Below are 20334 nucleotides of genomic sequence, written 5' to 3'. Positions count from 1 at the left end.
TAGAATGCAACATAGGTTTTAATATGTGTATAACATGAGTGATTAACTCATGCACTGTAAAACAAACAAGACTGACACAGAAAAAGAGTTGTGCTTTGTACATTTATTCAGATCTAAAAGTCAGTTCCAATCATCCACTGCTTGACTAAATCATTACACTGAGCACCAAGTGGTATACACATTGTCTTCTTTTTTTCAGCTCAGAGAAGGTCTTTGCAGCTTTTAAACCATCTCCATGAAGCAGCTTGGCAAAATTGGTTAGGCATTGGGCTTCTGATCCAGTGTTCACCAGTGACTGGGGGTTCAAAGCCCAGTTTTGGCCATGGTGTTGTGTCTTTGAGAAAGGCACTTCACTCCCACTTTCTTCACTCCACCCCGGGTGTGAATGGGTACCCCGACTTTGGTTGGGAAGGTCAAAACAGAGAAAGGAGAGGAATGGGCCCCACCTTCCTATGCTGAACCCTGGACACAGTAAACACCAATTCACTGCCTGGATCCACACCTCTAAATGGCTATGGGATCTTTGACCTTCACCTTCAAGTTTACGAACTTCGGAATAATGGAACCTTTTTTTCACTTTCTTCCTGATAAATAAACACTTTAATAATGCTGTTAATTATCATTTAAATTGGAATGACAGGGCAATTTACATGCATATTCTAATTTACCTGATCTTGAAAATATTTAATTATGCCTCATTTTATCTTGTATCCCAGTAAAGTCATATTTTAGTCGAGGTACCCACACACAAAAATCAGAGAACAAACCACCACCAGTGATTTGAGAAAATTATTCATCAAGCTTGCTGGCAATGACATTAATTCCTCAGAATGGCTGTACAGATAAACCAAGAACTATTTTCCATCATTCCCATCCCATATTCCTACCAACAACCCCCCGCCCCTTGCACCCTCCCCACAAAAAAAACACCCAAAACAGGAACAATATTCCATCATCCCCATCCCATATTCCAACAAAAAAAAAATTCTATCATCTCCATCCCATATTCCAACAACAACAAAAAAAATTCCATCATCCTCATCCCATATTCCAGCCAAACGATAAGTTTAGTCAGTCATAAGTGGGTGAATACAAATTTACATATTTTGGTTGACTAACACTATGTCAATGTAATCCTATATTTTTATCAGGAAATACCCCCAGATCAATACAGAAATGATGAAATGCTAACACTTTAATTAAAATAAGAAACGTTTAAAAACAGATCATTCACTTTCATCTCACTAATATCCAAACACACACACACACACACAGACACAAACATGCCTCACGAACACTCACACACAAAAAGGAGCACAATTTGTAATAGCCATGTACATTTATATTCTAAATCCAAGATCACTCAAACTATCAGTAACAGACCCCCACCCTCACCCCACCCCACACACCAAAACAGCCCATCTAACATAACATTTGGTGTCCATGAAAACAATTTGATTCCCCCCACTCAAAAAAAAAAAAAAAAAAAAAAAGACAAAAAAAACCATGCACAAACGTACAAGATAATATATATACATAAAAGGAGACCGGCAAAACAGGGTGGAAAAAATGCTTCAGTAAACACTTGTGTTCCAGTTTCATATGCCAAAACTTCAACACGATAAATTATTGTCAACTGAACATGACTTTATTGTGTGAATGACAATTGCTTTTCTTTTACAGTGATTCATTGGACACATTTCCAGACAGCAAGGTCATGCACTGGCACACACAAAAATGAACAACATACATGTAGATAACATACTCAGTTCATCACATGTGGCACACAATCACACAGGAAAACAGTCTGTTGATAAATGATGTTGGAAGAATTAATTGTGTATTTCTAACAATGCATTCAATTTCAATTCCAAACCAAATTTCTCTGAGACAATGCTCATATTTACAAACTGTTACCATAATATCCAAATTCTTGCCACTGTCACACCCTGAAAGCTCTTTTTAGAAGGATTAAAAAACAGAGAGCAGGAAAAAACAATTATGACAATAGAAAAAAAATATATATAAAGAGAGAGCAGAAACAACAATCTATGACAATCTTTTTTTCTTTTTTTTTTGCTGCCCCATCATCTGCACCGTTTCAGTGGCATTACTCCCACGCCACTGATTTAGATTCCCCGATACACGGCCACACCCGGGTTCATCCGTCACAGTTCTAGCGTCGGCAGTCCGCAGGGAACCATTGATGTTAGGTCGCCAGGAGGCCACACACCAGAGGAGACCCTGCACTGCTGCTGAGTCACTTCAGTGGTGTTCAATGGTGCCTGGACACCACCAACTAAGCCCCCTACTAACAACAATAATGGCTGAGTCGTGGAGCCAGACTGAGTAAGCGTCCTTCCCAGAGTGGAGACCAGCAGCAGCCCCCCATGAATCTGCTGACACTGAAGACATTGACAGGACACACCCCAAGCACAGAAGTGGAGGGGTATCGAAACTGAGGTCACCATGAGAGCAGGGCATGAAAGGCCACAGACTTTGAGACTGTTTTGTTTTATATTGATGATGATGAAAGAGGAGGAGGATGATGATGACGATGTTGCTATGGAGGTTCATTTTGGTTTGGGACTGCGTGACAAGGCTGTACTCTACGCTTCCTGTCATAATGATATCCCGGTGTTAACCAGGCCTGAGAGATAGACACTTGCAGTGTTGATCAGGTAATTAGAGCAGCACACCCAAAGACACATCCTTGAAGTGGACGACACTTAACTGTGTGGTCCCAGTCTCCCCATTTAAGTCCACAGCACACTCAACTCTGGGTAGGAACCGGCCACGAGCCGAAAAACCCACCTCCGCTGGGATTCGAACTTGAGTCCTCCCAGCCGTCAGTCCGCTACACTAACCACTTTGCCATGGCGGCTGGTTATTTATGACAATCTTGATGAAAGAAAATACAATAATTCTATTGTACTACCTACTCCGTTTTATAGTCATGCTGTTTCTGTAAGGAATCATTTTACATGTCATGCAGAGAAAATACATATTCTAACAGATTCTGGTGAGTGTGGTGGTGTTGTTTTTTTGCAGAAAGCTCTGATCATTTTAAACATAATTCCACATAAGCATTGCAGGAAGCTCTTACCAGTTGTGCCACTGCAGACATGCACATTTTTTTTTTAATGAACATTTTTTACTTTCAGTGCCTCCGAATCTTTACCATTGTGAGTACTCAAAACGTAACCAAAATTACTCACCTCAAAAGTTTTGTTAAGAAAAAGATTGATTTTTAATGGAAAAAAAATAAGGAAAGAAAAAACCCCCCAAAACAATAAAAACAACTCTGTTTCTACATAAGAAAGCATTTTTAAAGAAGAAAAAAAGTGACGCAACTTATCAACTTTGCACCGAGTTGCAAACAAGAGCTACATTTCATTCATGTCTCCCCGTCCTAATTTTCATTCAACTGTCTTTCAAAAGCCAACCACCAGTCGCTCTTTGCTGCAAGCAGCACAACGTTCAGACACGAACACCAAAAAAAACTACTCCTCCAGGTCTAAATCATCTTGGTGGTAAATATCCTTCAGCAGTCGGTAGACGTGGGAGGGGGCATTTGTGCCTCTGCAACAGACAGGACACGTGGGCTGATGACAATTTTCTTCTTATGATGGAAAGACACATGGTCATGTTTGTTTACAGTTTCAGCTCGTCTCTCAAGGAGGCGTCACTGTGTTCGGACAAATCCATACACTACACCACATCTGTTGGCACATGCCTGACCAGCAGCGTAACCCAACGCGCTTAGTCAGGCCTTGAGAGAAAGTAAAATGAAATATAATGGAGATAGATAATATACATAAATAACACAATATACATAAATCAATAGATAAGTAATCAATTCAATAAACTAATACATTAGAATAACAGATAAAAAGAGAAATAAAAATAGAATGAATAGAGAGATAAGAAAATAAAGTGTAGAAAAAAATTATATGAGAAATATAACAATAATGATAATACAGTAAATAGAATAAACAAATAAAAATAAATGGACACACACATAGACCCACCCCACCCCCATACCCCTCCACACACACACACAACACGCATGCATACACAACAGAGATGCAAAAAGATCACAGCACAAATCCATAAATGAACTTCCAACTGGTCAACACGTCTGGTGCGTTATAGGCGTAATTAAGTTTTTCCAGTCCCTCAGGTCAACATGTGTGCAGACCTGCTGATGTCTACATCCACTTCAACAGTTCAAGTGTATATATGCAAATGCTCATGATCCAATACACGCTTCTAGATCCCATTATCTGCATCAGCATTTGTTAGGTTATGGAAACACAAACATGTCCAGAATGCACACGCCTGAAAACAGATGCCTACATCGTGAGGTAATGCACATAAAAAATAAAAAAAATTATGAAAAAAAAACCAACGCTCACACACACAAGTGAATGTGGGAGTTGTAGCCCATGAAAAAAACATGAATAAAAACAACCAAAAGAAAAAAGTTACATGCACTCACAAAGAAAACTTCTTTGTTCGTTGGCTGCAACTCCCAAGTTCACTCGTATGTACACGAGTGGGCTTTTACATGTATGACTGTTTCTACCCCGCCATGTTGACAGCCATACTCCGTTTTTCTGAGGGAGTGGGGAGGGTGTGGGTGGTGCATGCTGGGTATGTTCTTGTTTCCATAACCCTCCAAACAGACATGGATTATAGGATCTTTAACATGCGTATTTGATCTTCTACTTGCGTATACACACAAAGGGGCTTCTGGCTGACCGGGAGATCGGAAAAATCTCCACCCTTTACCCACCAGGTGCCGTTACCGAGATTCGAACCTGGGACCCTGAGATTGAAAGTCCAACGCTTTAACCACACAGCTATTGCACCCGTCATAAAGAAAAAGAAAAAAAACAAAAACAAAACAAACACCAAAGCTGACAGAATTGTCCAGGTCACTCACGTGTTGAAGATGAACAGGCTGATGAGCTCAGGACGCACGTACTCAAAGACCACGGTGCTGATCTCAATCTCCGCCATCTCACTGTCGTCTATGGGCAGGAAGAGGTTGGGGTCGGCCCACTTCTGGAACCCTGGCTGGTGACACAAACAGAAGCAGAGGCACTGCAAGGCGCTCATGGAAAGGAAGGGCATTTTGTTGCTTACAACCCAGCCGACCTAACGAGGCAATTATCCAGGCTTAAAAACACTGTAAATACCAAACTCATAGATGAGAAAAACAAAAAAGACCAGATAAAGAAAATACGGCATAAATAGTCATATTCATGCGCATAAACCTAGACATTACCTCTGATGTTGACTATTCTGTCAATTAAAAAAAAAAAATCACCAGGAGACTGACAAAAAAGACCAAAAAACCTGAACATACATTACATGAAAAACCATAGATAATAATAATATTAGGCAAACAAAAACCTGAACATACATTACATGAAAAACCATAGATAATAATAATATTAGGCAAACAAAAACAAATTTGCCAACAAGCACCTCAAATGTCCCAAATGCAAAAATTATTATCTAATCATCAAGTCCTAAAAGCAACAAAAGGTGTTCAAGGCTGTTCAGAAAAGAAAAAAAAAAAAGAAAATGGACCAGCAAAGCTGAAAACAAGAAAGGAACAGATGACAGAAAGAAAGTAAAAAGACCAGAAACAAAGGGAGTGATTGAAAAAAAAAAAAAAAAAAAGAAAAAGAAATCGAGAGGAAATTTCTAGCTCTCCAAGGAAGGGGAAAAAAAAAAATCCTACATCCGCTCTAAACAAAGCGTTACAGCGCAACCTGGAAAAGGAAAACAAAGCAGAAATACAGCACAACCACCCACAAGGAAACTCACAAAGACTGGCATTTTTAACACCTTGACTGCTACTGATAAGAATGATCATCACGGAAGGGCTGTCACATCAAAGGGACAATACTGATTTCACAGGTCAGGACATCAGTCACCATTCAATTTGTTGGACTTCTTGGACTGCATTACTTATACTCGTGTTCAGCAAAAAATCAATTACACCACTTTAAAAAAATTTACAAACTGCACTTCCGGTTCGTGCCACAGTGATCTCATTTCACCAAAGTTCAACCGTCCGTGGTAAAGTTCTTCATTTGTGGGCTGCCACTCCTACTTTAACTCACTCAGTACGGCCAGTCCTCTCTTCTCCTCTACACAGACCCCTCGGATGTCCAGTGGGTGTCTGAATGACCCAACCTTTAGCTTCCGTCGTCAGATTTGTGGTATTCTTTGTCAACCATTCACCTCTTCAGTATAAGAGCCTTCCGCTTGCAATTATTTTGATGATGGTAACTGGGGTGAAACGCTGTTAACATCGTCTCTTTCGCTGTTCGTATGGAGAGAGTTAACTTGTACACATGAGTGGGCTTTCACATGTATGACCATTTTTACCCCCCCACCATGTAGGCAGACAAAACTTGGGGAGGTGCATGCCGGGTATGTTCTTGTTTCCATAGCCCACCAAACGCTGACATGGATCACTGGATCTTTAACATGCCTATCTGATCTGCATGTGTGTACATACGAATGCGGCTGACCTTGGAGATTGGAAAAATCTCCACCCTTTACTCACCAGGTGCCGTGACCAGGATTCGAACCCTGGACCCTCAGATTGAAAGTTAAACAAAGCCACTGCTGTTCATTCACTGCTAACAAATGAAAAGTCCAACACAACATCTGAACTATGCTTGGACTATCAAAGTTAAGTCCTCAGTTTGTACCACTGTTCTGAAAATCAACACACTCTTTTCTCACAGAAAAAAAAGAGATCCCCCTTAAATAATGGACTGATAATATTAATGAATGGATGGGAAAATCAACTACACAGACCGAGGCTGAAAGCTGTCAGACCTGGCCGAATCTGGTAAACAGTTCTGTGCGGTGCTCCAATGATTCTGCACAGAGCTGAGGGAGAAACAGATGATGCACACACTATTTTCTAGCTGCATCGCATAATCAGGACAGAACATTACCTGTGTTTCACTCCTGAACTGCTCTGGACACAGCTTGTAGGTTGCTGTGCACACAAACAGCTGAAACCATAAACAATTCATGAACTGACGTCATACAGCATTGCATTTTTCTATCATCATCACTTTTAGATCTGTGAAACTTTTCAGTAAATGTACACAGTATGACGTCAAGAGATTTAGGAAGATTAAAAAGTAGTCTCAAAATAAAGATACATTCTTTTACATTCACCTATCTACCAACAATAAAATGTATCGGGAGGTTATCAGCCGAAGCTACTTTTGTTTTCTCCGCACAGGCGGACAGTAGTTTGCACAGAACAGGAATCAGACCCCTGCCGAAGTCTGCACTAGTGGGTCACGGTTAAGTATGTGTAATTAAATGTAAAGTGCACAAGAAGTTACAAAAATCAAGATGTACTGTTCTAGAATGGCATATCTAAGTATGCTAAAGTATGTTTACGCAAACACATCTAATAATCTTCAAGGATGTGTAATGCGTTCTTGTGTGTGTGGACCTTTATCAGAGTGTGTGTATGTATTACTTCCTGAGTGAGTTTTCTGTGTTTCTTTAACTTTTAGACGGCCATATAAGCCATTCCAGAATGGGAGAAAATTCACTCCCCTGCCACTGCCGAGTAAGCCGTTCCCAAACATCGGCTACACACCTCTGTCTTGTAAAAGTCTGTATGTTGTTTGGTAGCAACTGGCAGCTTTAGTTATCACACAGACCATTCATATTATACAACTTCATCTGATAATGAACATGTAAGTACCATTACATACTGTCTTTAATGGCTTTGCCTGGGATGTATTGCTCATATAAATTCCAGCATATCAACAAACAACATAGGACAACAAAATTTGAAAACAAAAGGCTCATTTAAAAAAAACAACAACACAAAAACATTAAGTCACATCTGAGAATTGTTAACATAAAAAACACACAAACATAAGATACACTGAGAATGCAAACAATGAAAAAAAAATCAGTTGATAGCCAATCCATATTCAGCAACTCATAACTCCAGATTACTTTGACTTTGAACGCTAAACCACATTATCAAGAAATAGTGGAAACCATCCGACTGAAAATATACTTACAGGAACTTTGTGGTCCTTTGCTGCTTGAGCCACATTATAAATTCCACAGGGCACTTTGCACCTTGAGATAAACAAAACAAAACACTAATATAATAAGTTCTACTGTCACAGACTTACACAAAACAAAGATATAAAAAATAAATTAATCAATCCAGCTTTTTTCATCTGTTACTGTTTCTCACCTGGAGCATCTGTTTATCAAAAACATAATCTGTGTCATAAGACCCAAACTACAAGACTTGAAATACTTAAGGCTTTTTTTCTTAAGACAGATGATGTTTCGAGTAAATAATTGCCATACAGTGGATCTGTACAGAAAAACAAAACAACAAAAACAAAACTACAACAGCTTAATCAAGCAAATAACATTGAATTTCCGGTATATATTTGGAATATTAACATATACAAATACCAATCTTATTTCTGAACCCATGTGTTTTTTTTTCTCTGATTCTGCCTAACAACATCAGCCAAAAAAACAACGATCTTAAAGTATGACTACCTACAACGGTGTTTTTTTTTCTCTGATTCTGCCTCACAACATCAGCTAAAAAAACAATGATCTTAAAGTATGACTACCTACAAGGGTGTTTTTTTTTTCTCTGATTCTGCCTCACAACATCAGCTAAAAAAACAATGATCTTAAAGTATGACTACCTACAACGGTGTTTTTTTTTCTCTGATTCTGCCTCACAACATCAGCTAAAAAAACAATGATCTTAAAGTATGACTACCTACAAGGGTGGTTTTTTTTTTCTCTGATTCTGCCTAACAACATCAGCCAAAAAACACAATGATTTTAAAGTATGACTACCTACAAGGGTGTTTTTTTTCTCTGATTCTGCCTAACAACATCAGCTAAAAAAGCAACGATCTTAAAGTGTGACTACCTACAAGGCGGGGATAAAAAAGCCCTAAAAAAAACAACGATCTTAAAGTGTGACTACCTACAAGGCGGGGATAACAAAGCCCTAAAAAAACAACGATCTTAAAGTGTGACTACCTACAAGGCGGGGATAACAAAGCCCTAAAAAAACAACGATCTTAAAGTGTGACTACCTACAAGCCGGGGATAAAAAAGCCCTAAAAAAACAACGATCTTAAAGTGTGACTACCTACAAGGCGGGGATAAAAAAAAAGCCAGTCATACGTGTAACAACCCATTTGTGTATACGAGTGAACGCAGGAGTTAAAAGCCATGATTGAAGAAGAAGAAGAAGAAGAAGAAGGAGGTGAGTGAACAAACTGACAGCAGCAGCAGCACCTACCCTCCCTCAGCCATGATGGAATGGGTGCCAATGATGACCTTGTTCACTTTACGCATCATGGCGTACACATGGGTGTCTGGGATGATCGTCACGTTGATGTCCAAGTCAGCAAGGTTTTTGGCCAGGTGGTGACCCTAAACACACACACACACACAAACTTTCATTCATCACAGTTCTTTTTTGGGGGGGGGTTTAGGGGGGGCAGTGGGACGGGGGAAGGGGTGGGAGTTCTTTTGGCAAAACGTTGATCAAAGCAGCTTTTTCCCCCCTTTTTTTTTGTTTTTGTTTTTTTGCAACCATTACAAAGGACTTTTGGTTTTAATAAGGTGTCTATTCTGTTTGCCCATGTCAACAAAGAAAAGCATATTAATTTTTTCCGGAAAAAAGAAGAAGTATACCTCATCAAAATTTTTGTTAAAATATTAGATGCATTACATGTTTTACAAACCTCTGAAATTCCTGTACCATTCCTCTAAATGAGAAAAAACAAATCCTGCTATAAAATCAGTTTGTTGGAACAGGACATTACAATAAATGATTGTGGCAGAGCCTTTTTTTGTGGGGGTGGGGTGGGAGTTATAGGGGAAAAAAAAAAACAGAACAAAGCAAACTCTCACTTACTTGAAAGAAAGGTTCGCCTTCAGACACAATCACATGGAACTTCCTCTTTCTGGCAGCATTCTGCAACATAACAGACGATATTATAACACTCTTCTATCCACGGTTTCCTCTCTCAAAAGAACATGTAAACTACGAAGATTGTGTGGACTAATATTACTAACACTAATCCCCATGTTAACTTTGTAACTACAAGAATTATCCTGATATGTATGCATGTGTGTACATGTGTGTGTGCGTGTATGAGAGAGAATGTGTGTGTGTGTGTGTGTGTGGTGTGTGTGTGTGTGTGTGGTGTGTGTGTGTGTGTGTGTAAGAGAAAGAGAGAGAGAACTCAGAACTAAAAACGTATTTTATTCAAGGATTAAGATTTTAGGCATGGCCTATTCTTCCAATCTGTCCTTGCTATTCTACATCAGTTACAATAGTACATATATATTTAATGAAAAGGGGGGGATGGGGGGGGGGGCGGGGGGGAGAGAGAGAGAGAGAGAGAGAGGAGAGAGAGAGAGAGTATGCATGTGTAAGTATGTGTATGTCTGTGAGTAATCCACTGGGTTATTTGTTGATCTTTTTTTTTCTTCATCAACCAAATAGTGGAGTGATGGCCTAGAGGTAATGCGTCCGCCTAGGAAACAAGAGAATCTGAGCGCGCTGGTTTGAATCACGGCTCAGCCGCCGATATTTTCTCCTCCTCCACTAGACCTTGAGTGGTGGTCTGGACGCTAGTCATTCGGATGAGACGATAAACCGAGGTCCTGTGTGCAGTTTCGGTTTCAGTAGCTCAAGGAGGCGTCACTGCGTTCGGACAAATCCATATACGCTACACCACATCTGCCAAGCAGATGCCTGACCAGCGGCGTAGCCCAACGCGCTTAGTCAGGCCTTGAAGAAAACAGTGGAGATGCCGGGGAGTGCAGCATGCACTTAGCGCACGTAAAAGAACCCATAGCAACAAAAGGGTTGTTCCTGGCAGAATTCTGTAGAAAAATCCACTTCGATAGGAAAAACAAATAAAAATACTGCACGCAGGAAAAAAAAAAAAAGAAAAAAAAAGGGTGGCGCTGTAGTGTAGCGATGCGCTCTCCCTGGGGAGAACAGCCCGAATTTGACACCGACAAATCTGTTGTGATAAAAAGAAATACAAATACAAATACTTTACCATTCTCAATTGTCATATCTATGCTTTCAGAGGAGGAGTTTGCATTATACTCCATGTTTGGTGATACATATACTTACCATGTCATGCATCAGTTTGACATGGTACAGTATATGACACCAAAATGAAGGTTATGCGCTTCACTATCGCCGACACAAAACATAACGGTGTGTACTTACCTTCCTGTAAACTATACTTGTGTTCAGTTCTTCAACTGAAGTGATGTGTTTGAAAAAAAAAAAAAAAAAAAAAAAAAAAAAAAAAAAAAAAAAATGGCAGGTGTGTGGAGTGGGACGGGGGGTGGTGTGTGTGTGGGAGGGGGTCGGCGGGGGCGGGGGCGTGGGCGTGAGTAGGGGGCAGAGGGGTTATTATCTCTGACATGGTTACTGTGCTAAATAGCATCATGACTCTGAAACACACAGTCAAGCTGCTCACCTTGAGAAAGGCCTCTACGGTTTTCGAGTGGCCAAAGGTCATGATGGTCTCGTCCGCATGGATATGTTCCAGAGCCTGGCTGGCGATGTTCTCCACACTGAAATAAATCATTAGAATGTGTGTGGAAAGAACTGATTTTTTTTCTTCTTATTTTTAAGTCAAATTTGGTATCAACAAAGTATTTCCATTAAAAAAAAAAAAAAAAAAAAAAAAAAAAAAAAAATCAAAGTTTACCATGGACACACACATACACAGACAACCGAAACACCATTTTCACAGTCCCACATTTTGTGTTAACACACATGTGAACCGAAATACTGTTAAATACCTTGGTGTTAGTCATAAATATGTCTATGCTTAACTATATTATATCACTCTGTGCCTTTTCTCTTATGATTATTGCAAGTGTATGTATGATCTGTGAATAGTGCATGCAAGATTGAAGTCAATTTAGCATTTAAACATTCCATGACCGTGATTTTCATACACTGTTTATGAAACGTAACACCACAAATGATTTTGACATTGGGGATAATAAAGTATTCTGTTCTCTGTAATCTGTATCATCTCTAACTTACCATCCGTCTATCTCTGTGAGGAGTTCTCCAATGCTTTCAATCACAGCACCCTGGGTATGACAAAGGTTAAATCACATCTTTAATTAATATCATAAAAAGTCATCTTTTTTTTTTCTCTTTTTTTTTTTTAACCATCACACACACTCATTTACGACACAGGACTAAATACACGAACAGGCCTAAGAAGTTCCAAAGTGTAAACAGATAAAAAAAATCAAAAAAAAAATCACACAGAATGAGTGACACTGAACAAGTGAGTGTCATTAGGAGGGCTGTTGTTTGAGGGACGTGGTGGCGGTCTCCACTCTGGGGGGGACGCTCACTCAGTCTGGCTCCGCGACTGAGCCATTATTGTCGTTGGTAGGGGGCTTAGTAGGTGGTGTCCTAAGTACGTTAAAACAGAACAGGCACCACTGAACACCACCAAAGTGACTCAGCAGCAGTGCAGGGTCTCCTCTGGTGTGTGGCCTCCTGACGACCTAACATCGATGGTTCCCTGTGGACTGCCGACGCTGGAACTATGACGGACGAACCCGGGTGTGGCCGTGTATGGGGGAATCTAAATGAGCGGCGTGGGAGTAATGCCACTGAAACGGTGCAGATGATGGGGCAGCAAAAAAAAAAAAAAAAAAAAAAAAAAAAAAAAAAAAGTGAGTGTCATGACAACTGAACAATGAATGAAACTGATCACTTCTGTGCTGAGGTTTCTAAGTGTACATTATATCATTTTTCTACAGTCTGGTTACTGGAATCTAAGACAGTGGTTCGCATGCACTGTGTGATTCGCTGGCCGATAACAACTACAACAATAATAATAATCTGTTTTTCATCCTCACATGTACATGCATTCGATTTCATGCAGCCAGATGATAAAGAATTATCAAAATGATAATCTGGATATTCTTTCGTTCTCATGTTATACATGCATATATGTTTCATGTTGTTGTTTTCCGACAATCAAAATCAAAATACTCTTTTGTCTTTATAACTTACCTACATATATGTGCTTGAATGTGTATATATTGCTTACTTCATGGTTTCAGCCACATCAGACGACCATGATTCTGAACAGTGAGAAGTGTTCCACAAATGAACAACTGAAACAACCTTGTAAACTGTAAATAATAATGATGATAACAATAATAATGGAAATTCAAATAGCGCCTTTCAGTTTCACTTTCAGTTTCACTTTCTCAAGGAGGCGTCACTGCGTTCGGACAAATCCATACACGCTACACCACATCTGTTGAGCAGATGCCTGACCAGCAGCATAACCCAACGCGCTTAGTCAGGCCTTGAGTGCATGCTTACATATTTGTGTACCTATGAAAGTGGATTTCATTTTACGTAATTTCGCCAGAGGACAACACTCTCGTTGCCATGGGTTCTTTTTCAGTGCGCCAAGTGCGTGCTGCACACGGGACCTCGGTTTATCGTCTCATCCGAAAGACTAGACGCTCAGTTTGATTTTCCAGTCAAACTTAGGAGAAAGGGCGAGAGCGTGATTCGAACCCACACCCTCACGGACTCTCTGTATTGGCAGCTGAGCGTCTTAACCATTCTGCCACCTTCCTCAAATAGCGCCTTCCAACCTCAAGGAGCTTTACAGTGACTGCAAAAGTAACACCAAAGAAACAATAACATGGTAAGTTTTGTAATGCAAAGAGATAACAAGTAACAACATATCACACACACACACACAAACAGGTGCACGCATAAAAACACCCACTCACACGTATAGTGGAGTGATGGCCTAGAGGTAACGCGTCCGCCTAGGAAGCGAGAGAATCTGAGGGCACTGGTTCGAATCACGGCTCAGCTGCTGATATTTTCTCCCCCTCCATTAGACCTTGAGTGGTGGTCTGGACGCTAGTCATTCGGATGAGACGATAAACCGAGGTCCCGTGTGCAGCATGCACTTAGCGCACGTAAAAGAACCCACGGCAACAAAAGGGTTGTTCCTGGCAAAATTCTGTAGAAAAATCCACTTCGACAGGAAAAACAAATAAAACTGCACACAGGAAAAAATACAAAAAAATGGGTGGCGCTGTAGTGTAGCGACGCGCTCTCCCTGGGGAGAGCAGCCCGAATTTCACACAGAGAAATCTGTTGTGATAAAAAGGAATACAAATACAAATACAAATACACACACACACACACACACACACACACAGGCAACCACACTCGCACTCACTTTCTCCATCCTCATGCACACAAACATGCACACACACACATCACAAAGAAAATTCAGCCCACCTTCAGCATAGGGCAAGGCTGTGTGAAGTCACAAGCCGCCACTCGCTCTGTCACCTGCAAAATCAACAACACACGTCATTCACCAAAATAAAATAAAAAACCAACAAGAGCAGGTCGGAGCACTGGCTTGCTGGTCATGTGCCTAAATAGACAGTGAGTGTCCACGGGTTCGAGTCCCAGGATTTTTTATTTTATTTTTTATTACGTCCCACTTCCACAAGACCTCGAGTGGTGGTCTGTGCACCAATCATTTGGATAAGATGATAAACCGAGGTGCAGAATGCACTCAGAGCATGTAGAAGAACCCATGAGGGAAAGTTCTAATGAAAAATCCACTTTGACAGTAAACTAAAATACACAAGTTTGCAGACAGAAGAAAGGGAACAAAATATGACTGGCTCTTCATTGTGAAAAAAAAGAAAGAAGAATAGAGTAATCACACACAGACACACACTTTTATGCACAAACAACAAACCATACACATGTGATCAAAATACAACAAAACAAATTGGAAGCACAGATTAAATATACAAACATAGACATCCAGTCAAACACAGGCACAAAGAACAGCAAAACATAGGTTTATTGCACAAATGCAAGCCAACAAAACCAGCACAAAAATAAACAAAACCTAATCCCCCTGAAAAAATCAACAATAGAAAAAAAACATACTCAAGTCTTAGCTTTCAATGAATAATACACATAGTTGGAAATAAAACTAAAATTTTGGAACTGAATGAAAATAGTGACGGCATTGTATCAACTTCATCACGACAGTAGACATTACAAGAACTCTCTCTCTCACATACACACACAGAGACATTTGTTTGTTTGTTTTCAATCCAGAAGCGACTAAATCAATGAGACAAACTCACACTGTCACCGTTGTCAGCAGATGAAATCTGGTCCTTTTTGCCTTCGTCTCCAATAGTTCTGAAACAGTATTTACTCAAATAGGAAGACACTTAAAATGCTGTTCTGACTTCAACACACTGTGAAAGTAGCAATGAAGTACCATAACAGGGGTGTACATCCACATGGGTAACTGTAGGACAAATGTCCTGACCCAACAAGAAATAATTGGGACACTTATCCTCTTCATACCGTGATTAATGGGACACTGAAACCAAAGGAATCAGTCAACACATTTTCCCATGTCAAGTCTATGCTTATAAATAATTTCAGTATAACAATGAATAAAGTGTGACATTCAATACCAGTAAGCATGTTACAATTAGAAACACTACTGTACTTAGAAGAAACTTCACTGGATGCAAGTGAATAATGAGGTCTTGAAAATGAAGAATAAGAAAATGAAGACTTTCTCAATGTTTTCTTTCCTTTTGTCCCACTCTCTCTCTCTGGACGGGACACTGATGTTGCATGCTAAACGATACTCTAACTGGCCTTCTGACTGAACTGGTAATTTGGGTAGGATCTGTTGTCACTGAACTTCGCCACACAAGATGTCCTGAACTGACCAAGAAATGAATGGGACAGTGACCTCACCGATGAAAAAGTATTGCGGCTTTTGTCCTCTTCAGGAATAAAATGACTGAACATTATCAACCCTGTATCGTTCTACGTCCAACAGAAGTGTACACCCCTGTTATAAAGAAATTATTCTTTTAAGGCCAGACACGGTAGTAGAAAAACGTATGAAATAAACTTGAAGTTTATGGCTTTCTGTGACATGGTATGCAAAGATATTGGACTAAACACGTCTAAAAAGGTCATTTTGTGCATTTTTGATGTGACGGTTTCCATGGAAACGAATCCAAAATGTCCGACAAACAAAAAAATTAAAAGCTTAGAACTTCAGTACCTTTATAGATATGTTATTTCTGTTTGTTCTGTTTGATTTATTTGTATTTGTTCTTTATTATAGTGCAGTGGTGTTTTGGAATTTGAATAAATACATTTATTATCATTTTTTTGTTGAAATGAGTATAAATTCCTTGACATAATTTTTTTCAAATGAGTGTATATTCATTCTTTTACTAGTACTATACAAACCACCGCACTATAATAAAGATGAATACATAAAGAAAGAAAGTACTAAGTTTGAACATGCTATCTTTTAAAGTTTTTGAGCATTAGCATTTTGAAAAATGGTATTACGAGGGCAAAACACAAAACTGAGAAAACAGGAAAAGAAAGAGATATGCTTGTACTCAGAAGAAATCACACATGTTGATGCTGTTTGAAGCTTTATTTAAGTGAATATAGTACCCAGGTGAAATGGACTATAAAGATTAGATGTTGAAGAAGCAAATTATGCGAAAAAATCACATGATTTTGGTCAAAATTTCACTACTGTGTCTGGCCTTAAGAGGAAAGCCCCATTTTGAAAATCTGCAAATTTCATCATCTCAGGAAAACTCATTCAATTCTAGCACTAAAATCTATTCTATCCGAGTAATGAGTAGCTATCCAAGACAATTTCAAGCATCATTATAAATCACATTCATGAAACCCTGTGCAATCTATAAAAAAAAAAAGTAACAATATTCAAAATCATGAGCTGCAACATGCAGAAAACATTAAATTATTTGAAATGAGCAATACTCTGCTCTCTTCCTGACCTGATACTGATAGTGATACTGATTAAGTTATGAATACAATGGAAATTTTGTACAATAACATTTCCATAACATAAAGTCTTATGTCTTCTAAGCACTTCAACTCATCAAAAAGTTTGAAGTCTAATGCCTTCTAAACTCAGCAAAGCTTGCACACATGGAGTTGTGTGTGTGTGTGTGTGTGTGTGTGTGTGTGTGTGTGTGTGTGTGTTTGTGTGTGGTGTATACACACACACACACACACACACACATATATATATATATATATATATATATATATATATATATATATATATGTGTGTGTGTGTGTGTGTTTGTGTGTGTGCGTGCATGTGTGTGCATGTGTGTTTCTATAAACATTATTTTCATAATATACTCTACAGTCAAATGCCTTCTAAAACACTAAAGTCTAAACCTAAAAAAATATGCACAGATGTTGAGTGGTGTGTGTATGCATGTATGTGTGTGTGTGTGTGTGTGTGTGTGTGTGTGTGTGTGTGTTGTGTGTGTGCAAACTGAATTTGATGCTCACCCAAATTCTTCTCGAACAATCCTGAGAACTCTGCGAACCATGTTGGCAATGCAGCCTTCAGAAGGATCTGCCTTGATGATCTTTTTGCCTTCTTCACGAACCAGGTTCAACAAATCCCTAATAAAATGTAAACAGCAAAATATATAATTTTATTAAAGGAATAAAACCAAAAGAATGTAAGCTTTTGCAAAATCAATTATACATGAACGTATACAAAGTACAAAACAACAATCACTTTTTAGCCATATTGTGTAACTGAATCAGTGAACGAGATGCTTTTTAAGCACAAGTTCTCACATAATCATCCTGAAATGAAGGGACTTTCCTGCATTCACACAGTATGCATAAGCAAACACTCACCTACATACACTGGGGGAGATGTGATGGGTGATATGATTACAATTACAAACAAATCTCAGACACACTACATGAGCACAAAAACTTGTGTACACTCTTGGCTTCTGATAGCTCTCTGACAAATCATTCAACGGAAATAATCATTCACCTGTAAACTTGGGAATATACTAAGGCAAACACAACAACAAAACAAAAGCAGAAATAAAATAATAAAAGAATAAAACTGTTTAGAATTATCTACACTTGTTCTGAAACTCACTGTGCACTGGTCCACTTTGTGTGTGCAATGATGCGTCTCAGAACGTCAATAGTGCGCTTCACCAATTCATAGGAGCCAACTTCCTTCCTGAAATTGTGCAGAACAAGAACAGCATTACCAATAATGTTTAATTATTTTTTTGTGAAAAATATCAAATAGATATACTAGATTTTCTGGGGAGTGCCTGCTGGTTATGACTTAAGTATATATTCATGTTTCTATTAATCAATAAATGGAATAATGGATGGATTACGGGATCTAGTTCTGATTGTCTACAACCATGGATGGCCAAAAAGTGCCAACAACGGGACTTAACTCAGGACTCTCTGACACAAAGTCCAACACTAACCATTTGGCTGCTTATCTATCTTACTCTGTTACTGATGTAATGTACAACGAAAAAGAGAAAAACATTCCAGGACTATGTAAATTCAAGACCAATGTTTATTTTTTGAGTTTTTCTAAGATTTTTAACATATATAATAATAATATTCAGTATCTACATAATACTTTAATAGTATAACTCTTGGTGTTCTCCAGTGCAAGGATGCCCTGAGGGCATTCTTCCAAGTATGGAGCTGCACTTTCATAGAAGCTTTCTACTTTCAGATTCTGGGTCAAAGTAAATCTTACACTCACAGTCTCAGAATTTAGCTCCATGAGAAACACTGGCAACACAAAGAAATGGAGATCTTTATGTTGTGAGGTTTACTTTTATGTATGACACAGAGATACTAAGATAGATAGATAGATCAGAGAGAGAGAGAGAGAGAGAGAGAGAGAGAGAGAGAGAGAGAGAGAACAAGAGGCACAGAGAGAGAGGGGGAGAGGGTATGTATGTATGTAGGCGTGTGTGTGTGCGTGCAAAAAACAACAACAAAAAACAAAAAGAACAAAACAAAAAAGAAAGAAAAAAAAGGAGGGGGGTCAATAGCTGTTGTCAGTGTTAAATAATCTTTCACCAAATTAACATATTTTGCTGTTGAGCGTTCGGAAGTCTTCCTTTTTTGTTTGTTTTTGTTTTGTTCTTGGGCTTGTTCACTCGTGTTCATACACGAGTGGACATGACCGTTTTTACCCCCGCCATGTAGGCAGTCAAACTCCGTTTTCGGGGAGAGAAAGGGTGTATACCGGCTATGTTATTGTTTCCATAACCCGTCGAATGCTGGTATTGATTACGAGATCTTTAACCTGCTTTTGTGTTTTCTGCATGCGTTTGGAGATTCCCAGAGTACCATCAGTGAATGATCAAGTGCTGTTGTTGGCGAGTGTCGCTGTGTGCGTTGCATCAGACATCACAAAGAAAACCAAAACAAGCAAACTAGAAACCATTTCACATAAGCATACCCTTTCTTTAGGTCCACAATCAATTCCTCCATTCTGTCCACTGCCTCTTTTCTGTCCACTTCTCCTGGCATCCTGGAACTTTCTGCCGTATGTTTTCAACCCGAAGCAAAATCTACACTGAAAATGTGCTCAGCCACCATGCGATATGAAGTCAAGAGTCACTTCCCTTGCAACTGGAGCTAATATGTCTTTATTCCGTAACCCACCAAAACTCAATTGCATCCCACAGGTCCTTACTTCCTTCCATGGAGTGACAACAATCATTTCTGTTATTCATTCTGTCACTAATGGGGGATCTACATAAAGAAGCAATAATTCTGTCCCCGATTCCTAGAAAAGGACCTTTATTTCGGAGTATTTAGACCAGATCACTCAGGCCACCCGGCAAAGCGCTCCGCGCGAGTAAACCACTAAGATAATTACACGTGAAAACATATGTATATGTCTGTGGGGTAAACCCCGACCGCCCCGGGCCTGGCCCCGGCCGTCACTGATTTCCCGTCTTGATCCACAAACTAACGCACTGGTCAGGCATTGAGTGCATGAAAACTGATATATTTGTGTATATCCGTCAGTGACCTGTGCAAAATGGATTTCTTTCACAAAATCTCATCAGAAGACACACAAGCACACGATGTACAGAGAATCCTTCAGTGAAACGTAATAATGTAAAGTTTTGCATAACAAAGCGAAGTCTACTCTGAATTCAGCAGAAAAACTAAAAGAGAGACACATACAGGCAAACGAACAGGATGTCATTCGATGATCCTTGAAATACAGAAACCGTTGTTGTTGTAGTTGTTCTTTTTGTTTGCATGTTTGTTTTATGTTTTTTTGTTTTGTATCATGCTCT

At 39.3% G+C, this 20334-nt stretch overlaps 1 protein-coding gene across 1 annotated transcript; it reads right to left on the bottom strand.

Moving 5' to 3' along the window:
• Positions 1-1626: 1626 nt before the first annotated feature.
• LOC143280668 (translation initiation factor eIF2B subunit beta-like) lies at positions 1627-19799 on the bottom strand. Its single transcript, XM_076585402.1, has 13 exons — positions 19482-19799; positions 18135-18221; positions 17519-17635; positions 15280-15337; positions 14405-14458; positions 12149-12198; positions 11571-11667; positions 9980-10039; positions 9359-9492; positions 8091-8151; positions 6990-7049; positions 4949-5082; positions 1627-3582 (listed from the first exon to the last, which is right to left on the bottom strand). The coding sequence occupies exons 1-13, from the start codon at positions 19550-19552 to the stop codon at positions 3504-3506; spliced, it is 1062 nt and encodes a 353-aa protein (XP_076441517.1). The 5' UTR covers positions 19553-19799; the 3' UTR covers positions 1627-3503.
• Positions 19800-20334: the final 535 nt, after the last annotated feature.

Source organism: Babylonia areolata, chromosome 3 (genome assembly GCF_041734735.1).
Source record: "Babylonia areolata isolate BAREFJ2019XMU chromosome 3, ASM4173473v1, whole genome shotgun sequence".
NCBI lineage: Eukaryota > Metazoa > Mollusca > Gastropoda > Neogastropoda > Buccinidae > Babylonia > Babylonia areolata.
This window is presented reverse-complemented; position numbering and strand designations above follow the sequence as displayed.

Excerpts from the sequence above, each read along its gene's own strand:
- LOC143280668 (XM_076585402.1), bottom strand. The coding sequence starts at position 19,552 with ATGCCAGGAGAAGTGGACAGAAAAGAGGCAGTGGACAGAATGGAGGAA. Across the intron at positions 14,459-15,279 it reads CTGCTGACAACGGTGACAGT|GTGACAGAGCGAGTGGCGGC; the intron begins GTGAGTTTGTCT and ends TTGATTTTGCAG. Across the intron at positions 10,040-11,570 it reads CCGTAGAGGCCTTTCTCAAG|AATGCTGCCAGAAAGAGGAA; the intron begins GTGAGCAGCTTG and ends GTTATGTTGCAG.